The following is a 7,634-nucleotide window of genomic DNA, read 5'->3' as shown; positions in this document are numbered from 1 at the left end:
CTGAGGAGCAGAACCGATTCAGAACTGCTGAGCAGGTAAAAACACCAACTCCTTCACAATAAAAGCATCCAGATGATGCTGAATTCCTTCTTCTGGTGGTTCTGGTGGTTCTGATGGTTCTGATGGTTCTGATGGTTCTGTTGGTTCTGATGGTTCTGTTGGTTCTGATGGTTCTGATGGTTCTGTTGGTTCTGATGGTTCTGTTGGTTCTGGTGGTAAAAGTGGAGAAAGTGAAACATCTGGATTAAAATGTTGGTCCGTCTCGTCTGCTGTGATTTATAAACAGGAAGTGGCTCCAGAGTCAGAGAAGTCGGCGACTCCATTGCGGTCACGCAGGAGTAGGTTGCCATGACGACACGGTGAACACAGAGCGGCAGAGGCTAAAAATAGCGTCAGGCTGCTGAAAGCCGATCTGATTGTGGAGACCGAGGCGCCTTTGCTCTGTCCGATCTGGATGGATTTGGGTCTGACTGGTGTCAGATCACCGCCAGATTACCCAGCAGGAGATGAATGGCTCCTGGACCCGCTCCATCTTCAGAACCAGGCTCTAGTCAAGGTTCTCCTGCCATCATGATTATCGCCTGATTTCTCCTCAGAGGTGAGAAGTTGTTGCCATGGAAACCCTCAAGTTCCCTTCCTCTTTCTGAAAGGAAACCTGCCAGCAGTCTTTGAGGACAGGAAGTGGACAAAAAGTTCTGATGGACCTCCAACTGCAGAAAAGATGACAGAGGACAGGTGCTCTAAATTGTCCAATCACAGCTCAGCAGGAAGCTGCTTTCATCAGAACCGTCGGAACCCGGCGTGGCTCTGAGTGGACCCGCTGTCTGAGCCTGTCAGACGCAGTTCAGGGCTGAGCCAGATCCGCTCACACTGCTCTTTTTCCCCTCGTCCTCAGGATGTCAGGAAACGTGTCATCTCTGACTCCGCCCACCAGTGCATCGCCCCCACCTCCCCTCACCGACTGGGAACCTCCCAGTTTCACCCGAGCTGCTCAGTTCCGGGTCGGCGCCACCTCAGTGCTCTTCCTGTTCGCTGCCTGCAGCAACCTGGCGCTGCTGGCCAGCGTCTGGTGTGGGCGTGGCCGCCGGCTGTCGTCTCACCTGAGGCCGCTGATGCTGAGCCTGGCAGCGGCGGACCTGATGATGACGTTTGTGGTGATGCCTCTGGATGCGGCATGGAACATCACAGTGCAGTGGTATGGTGGCGAGGCGCTCTGCAAACTCCTCTGCTTCCTGAAGCTGTTCGCCATGCACGCCGCTGCCTTCATCCTGGTCGTCATCACCCTGGACCGCCATTACGCCATCCTGCACCCGCTGGACGCCCTGAGCGCGCACCGCAGGAACCGCTGCCTGCTGCTGCTGGCCTGGAGTTTGAGCCTGATGCTGGCCTCCCCACAGGTAGGGCTCATTTTGTTCAGGCTGTGTGCCAGGATTCAGTTTAGTCTTAGGTAGCCACCCACCTGCAGTCGGTTTGTCTCACCTGGACAGGAAACTCATTTGCAGCCTGACTCTGGTCTTCCTGTGTGTAAATCAGATTTCCTTTGCTGCAGTGTGTGTTGCACTGTAGCGACAGTCTAGGGCCAGTCTATTGCCATCACCAATGTTCCCTCTAAGCTGCCCGTTTGCACAAATCACACACTGCTCACACATTCTCAGCACACAGAGGAAATCTATGCAGCGCATAAAATAAAGTCCAACATCATCAGTTTTGCACCGTGCAGTTTAGCTAGAGAAGGATAGTGCGATGGGGTTAAGAAACGTGAACACCGTTGGGTGAGCGTTATGATCTGGAGCCTTTTGGTCCAGATCTCAGTGCTGTAGGTTTTATCTGTACCTCTGTCTGCATATAAACACAGAAAGATGTCAGCGGGACCAGCGGACGGGCAGAGCAGGCCGTAAAGTGGCGCCGATGAACCTGAGTTGTTGAAAATTTGCTAGAAAAAACAATTCTCCACTGTCTTTATTTTTTTTATTTCCCACCGTGAGTCAGAACCAGATGTGCGAAGTTGATAGTCGTCAGTCCGATACGGGATACTTACCTGGCAAGTTTCACCCAACAACTTTATAGGGTTAGAGGTTAGAGGTTAGAGGTTAGCGGGGGTTCGCAGTACCTGCAAGAGACGGAGCGGCTGTCTGCTGTAAGAAGTGCACCCATCAGCCGTGACTGATTAGTTTTTCAAGAACAATCTAAAACACGACTTAATCAGTTAATAAATAACGTTTTTCCCATTTCATATAGTTTCTGAACTGTTCTTTACCATAGCAGGGCAGCAACACGTCGATCTCGGCATCAGGAGACAAACTGAACGCCGACAGGAGGCTGAGACCAGCAGGTCCTCCTCTGACTGGCTTAAAACGTTCATAGCTTTATTAAAGAACAACAAAATAAATAAATCAATAAAATGTGTTCAAATTAATGACCCAACAAAAATAATAATCTCAGTAATTGTTGTTTCTACAAGGTGTTGCCCAATTCTGTGTGTTTCGGTTCCTTTACCAAAACAACGAGCAGAGCAGGAGTTTAAATGAACTCATCATCCACCGCTGAGTTCAGGGAGGATTATTAATGATCACAAAATAAATATCAAGCCTGAATGTTTTTATCGTAATCTCTGGTTGGCTTGTGGAGCACAGGAGGTTTCCATGGTAACAGGTGTGTTTAGATGACGGAGAGTAAAGAGGTGGAGTGGTTTAGAGTTGATCACCTGTTCAGTTATTTTACCTTTCTTTACCTTTGCTGTGGCTCTTCACAGCCACTGTAGCTTCTGAACTTTAATAAACGACAAACTTGGACTAATTACCTCGTTAGTCTGTTACTGTACAACATTCACAACAAACATGAAGCACGGTAAATATGTTTCATTAAGTATTTAACAGACAAATGGCTTCTACCATGATAATTATGTGAAATTAAATTATTTGTCTAATTTAAAAATAATAGTTTGGTGTCGGGCTCAGAGTCTGAGAGGCTTTTCCTCTATCACACTTTTTTTTTGCCTCTTATTTAGTGGAAATATTGATAATAAGATTTTCTCCAAAACCTTTTTCAACCTTAAAGCTCCACTGCTGAAAATGAGGCTCTAACATTCACAAATGACATTGAAATAAAATCCAGTCCAACATCTGGTTTGAGGTGATTCCTCTGGAACCTGTTGGAGGAAAAACATCCCAACTCCAGAAGATGAGCTTTAACCTAACAGAGCTCTGAGGTTCCTCCTGTCAGGGTGAGGAGGAGCCATGTTGAACAAACAGGTCATGATGCTGGGCTACTGATTATCCCTCCGTCTGGACACAGGATCAGTAGAACCAGTTTAAAAGATAAAATGAATGTTTATATGCCAGACATGGAAAACTGGGATGACTCCATGCCATGAAGTTCAGAGTTTAGGTCTCCTGGCATCTCAAGGTGTCGACATGGCAGCCAGTGGGCTGAAGGAGGAAATACAGCTTTATTTTGTAGCAATTCAAGAGCTACCAGCTTTTATCACTTTGTAAAAAGTTTAATCAGCACAGAAACTCCAAAGCACACAAAGAAGCAATATATATATATATATATATATATATATATATATGTGTATATTTCTTGCATTAAAATTGTCTTTACAATCTTTATTGCAAGTGAATTACACAATTTTTTAACCCGCTTGGAATCCAGATTAACATTTAATCTGGATTGCAGGCATCTGTGTTGCTCTGAACTTTTCACTGGCGCAGCAGATTTATTCCTAAAAACAAATCTGCTCTGATCAGTTAATAGTTTATGCATTTAAAGCCGGCAGAGCGGACCAATCACACCGCTGGAGCCTCAGCGCGCTGCCGCTGCTTGATCTTTTAAGTTTACCTCAGCGCGGATCAGGCGCTCCTCTTTTCACTCAAACTGGACCCAGGCTGACCTGTATGGATATTTACATCAACCACTGTGAGGAATTATGATTCTTTGGAGAACTCCACATCAAGGTAGGAGTTTAAACCCACCGTGTTAGCTCTGGTTGAGCAGCTCTGTGTGAACCACAGGAATAACTTGTAGTCAAACTTCCAGAGGAGCAGTGAGAATTATTTGTCTTTGTGAACAAAGAATGATGTGGGGTGTTTCCATCTCAACACGCTGCCCAGCGTGTGGCGCTGTCTGCCCTGTAAAGTTCATGTCTGTGTTCCCGGTTGGTCAGAGCGTTAGTGGCTAACAAACCAGCGCTAACCCCATCTTGCAGGTTCAGCCCAATGAAGAGCTTTCACACTGGTTTTATTTTATTTTAGTACCCATCCATCTTATCCGGGTCGGGTCGTGGGGTCAGCAGCTTCAGAAGGGAGGCCCAGTCTTCCCTCTCCAGCCTCTTCCAGCTCCTCCAGGAACCCCAAGCCGTTCCCAGGCCAGCAGAGAGACATCGTCCCTCAGCGTGTCCTGGGTCTCCCCTCCTCCTGGTGGGACCTGAACTCCTCACCAGGGAGGCGTCCAGGAGGCATCCTGACCAGATGGCCGAGCCTCAACTGGCTCCTCTCGACGTGGAGGAGCAGCGGCTCTACTCTGAGTCCCTCCTGGATGACCGAGCTTCTCTCTCTAAGGGAGAGTCCAGCCACCCTGAGGAGGAAACCCATTTCAGCCGCTTGTATCCGGGATCTCGTTCTTTAGGTCATGACCCAAAGCTCATGACTATGGATGAGGGTGGGAACGAAGATCGACCGGTAAATCGAGAGCTTCGCTTTTTGACTCAGCTCTCTGTTCACCACGACGGACCGGTACGGCGCCCGCTTCACGGCAGACGCTGCACCAATCCGCCTGTCGATCTCCCGCTCCCTTCTTCCCTCATTGGTGAACAAGATCCCCAGATACTTAAACTCCTCCACTTGAGGCAGGACGACCCCCCGACCTGGAGAAGGCTCTCTACCCTTATCCAGCTCAGGGTTAGGGGGTTTGGCTATGGATCAGCAGACATTTCTACACTGCCAAAGAAGTATGAGGCCATCGTCCCCCACCCACAGACTATGGAGCCCATTAACAGTCAGTATGCTGAATTCAAGTACATAATGAAGCAAAAACCTAAACGGGGTCAGTCAGCACTTTCTCAGATATGGAGGCTGCAGCACTTAGATGTGAGGAGCTACAGGGGATCTGACAGCTCGTGGGTATTTGTGCCACATTTCAAACATCCAGTGTTGATTATGAAAGAGGATTTAGTTTAATGAATCATATCAAAACATGATCCAGAAATTGTCTTGAAGTGGCACATTTGGACCGGCTGATGTCAATAAAGTCAAAGCAAGAAGCAGAAGGAGCCATCAACCTAGGCAGAGGGTTCAACCACTGGAGGATTGAGAAGGACAGACGTGAAAAAAACTGCGTAATTAAATATTTTACAAGAATTTATACTGTATCAAATGCTACAGCACACATTTCATTGTGCAAAATGTGAATGTTTTAATGTGAACCAGAAGTTATGTCTGAAAGGTGTAACGTCTCATTTCTGTTCTCATGAACAGAAATGATTCTTTTTTTTCATTTGAAGTTGGGCAAATCACTTATACAAAAAGCAAACTCATGGAAATTGCTTATGTAATCTGATTCGTTTAATAAGCCATGCGCTGTGATCCCAGATTTATAACAGGTGTGTGGCCGCAGCGCCAACATGTGATGCTGCTCTCACTGGTCCTCAGTGTTCTCAGGGAGCCTGTGTGTTTGCAGAGATGCATCTAGAGGGAACATTGGGAACACATGAATAGATGATGAGCGAGTCACATGACCGCGTTTCCTGCAGTGAAAGTTCTGCTGCAGGAAATCATGCGACGGAAAATCCCTGCAGGAATGTTCAGAGGATTAAAGAAACTCACTGCTGGTTCCTGGCAGGAAACGCTGAGCCAGCTCTTTGTGCTGCATCCCTTCCTCCCTCTGCTCTTTGTGCTGCAGCTCTTCCTCTTCAGAACCATCCGTCTGGACGCGGCCAACTTCACACAGTGCGCGTCCCACGGCAGCTTCACTCACCGCTGGCAGGAAACGCTCTACAACATGTTCCACTTCGTCACGCTGTACGTCGTCCCACTGCTGCTGATGAGCTGCTGCTACAGCCGCATCCTGCTGCACATCAACCAGCAGCACCTGCAGCACAAAGGTACACCACCTGGAATACACCTGGTCCACATACCTGTACGATACCTGTGATCCACCTGCAGCACAACTAGATGGCAGGTGTAATTACTCTGAAACACACCAGTAATGTGATGCACTTGTAGCTCACCTGTAATTGCGTTGGCAACACTTGTCAACAGAATGTACCTGACTTAGCCCCTCCCCCTGCCAGCAGGTGAGTCGTCCCTGCGGCGGAGCGGCACCGACCTCATCCCCAAGGCGAGGATGAAGACGCTGAAGATGACGGTGGTGATCGTCCTGTCCTTCGTCGTGTGCTGGACGCCATACTACCTGCTGGGGATCTGGTACTGGTTCCAGCCCGACATGCTGCGGGTCACACCTGAGTACGTCCACCACGCCCTGTTCGTGTTCGGGAACCTGAACACCTGCTGCGACCCCGTCATCTACGGCTTCTACACGCCGTCGTTCCGCGCCGACCTGGCCGCCTTCTGCCACCGGACGAGGAGCCACACCTCGCCGCGCTCGCCGGACCGCCTGTCCGCCAGGGAGGGTCCGCACAGCGGCGAGGGCGAGGCGCCGCCTGGCCCCGCCCACCAGGCGGCGCCTCGCTGACCAATAACAGGCCAGAACTGAACCACGGGACGTTCTCTGCTTCTGTGGTTTGACTTTATGTTTGGAGGTTTCTACGGTGGCCGACAGGTGCAAATGCGCAGCAAAAGAGAAAACATGCAAACATAAGAAAAGACACGCGCACAAATTAAATGCGGCAAACAAAAAGTGTTGAAAACGGAAGTGCTCCAGACCACTAGGGGGAGTCTAACAAAAAATAGCTGTGTCCGAATTCAGGCTCTGCATCCTTTAAAGCGGGTGTTCAGAAAAGCAGCAATGGCGACAAAATAATTTTTGCTGTATTACACTTAAAATTACACAAATTTATTTTTTACAATGTTTTTAGGCGAGAATGTAGATGTGTAGATCTGAAATATCTGCTCGGTTCATTAATAAATCACCTACTTCCAATATTGCTCCGACGTTTTCGGAGATGTCTTCTCCCGCTGCATTAACAGCCAGCTTCACTCGCAAGCTGTCAGCTGGCCGGGCGCTCCATGTAGATATTAATAAAGTATTTAATTTATTCCTGAGCAAATGGGTTTGACTGATTAAAGTTAAGCCTTCAAACATAGTTTATTTAACTGTAATGTCTTACTACCTGAGATCTGGAGAGTATTTGAAAATGAATAATATCCCTTGCATTAAACATTTTAGAATCAGACAGATTTTCTTTTTACTATGGAACAACCTTTATTACAAAAGATGAAGAATAATACAGAAATAAAGAGTAAAAAACAACTGAGTCCGTTTTTTTTCCTTCGCTGCTCTGTGCTTCACGTTGTCACGGTTGCTAAGCAACATAACGCCGAGATGGAGGCTAGGCAGCTAGCCGGAGGCTACAGCTTCTCTCTTCTGGTCGTCCATATTCGTGGCCTTCGAAGGATCCGTCTTCTGTAGATCGGGCCGTTTCTCACATAGACATAATAAAAGGACAGACGCCTAAT

The 7,634-nt window shown here is 47.9% G+C and overlaps 1 protein-coding gene across 1 annotated transcript; it reads left to right on the top strand.

Moving 5' to 3' along the window:
* Positions 1-335: 335 nt before the first annotated feature.
* Positions 336-7,428, top strand: LOC106932704 (gonadotropin-releasing hormone II receptor-like). Its single transcript, XM_015011536.2, has 3 exons — positions 336-1,397; positions 5,899-6,100; positions 6,290-7,428. The coding sequence occupies exons 1-3, from the start codon at positions 897-899 to the stop codon at positions 6,688-6,690; spliced, it is 1,104 nt and encodes a 367-aa protein (XP_014867022.1). The 5' UTR covers positions 336-896; the 3' UTR covers positions 6,691-7,428.
* The last annotated feature ends 206 nt before the right edge of the window (positions 7,429-7,634 follow it).

Source organism: Poecilia mexicana, unplaced genomic scaffold (genome assembly GCF_051168715.1).
Source record: "Poecilia mexicana isolate PSO_F unplaced genomic scaffold, ASM5116871v1 scaffold_16, whole genome shotgun sequence".
Taxonomy (NCBI): domain Eukaryota; kingdom Metazoa; phylum Chordata; class Actinopteri; order Cyprinodontiformes; family Poeciliidae; genus Poecilia; species Poecilia mexicana.
The sequence above is the reverse complement of the archived record's forward strand: the minus strand, read 5'-3'. Positions and strand labels throughout refer to the sequence as shown.

Coding starts and splice junctions, on each gene's coding strand:
- LOC106932704 (XM_015011536.2), top strand. CDS start 897: ATGTCAGGAAACGTGTCATCTCTGACTCCGCCCACCAGTGCATCGCCC. Junction 1,398..5,898: donor TGATGCTGGCCTCCCCACAG/GTAGGGCTCATT, acceptor TTTGTGCTGCAG/CTCTTCCTCTTCAGAACCAT. Junction 6,101..6,289: donor GCAGCACCTGCAGCACAAAG/GTACACCACCTG, acceptor TCCCCCTGCCAG/CAGGTGAGTCGTCCCTGCGG.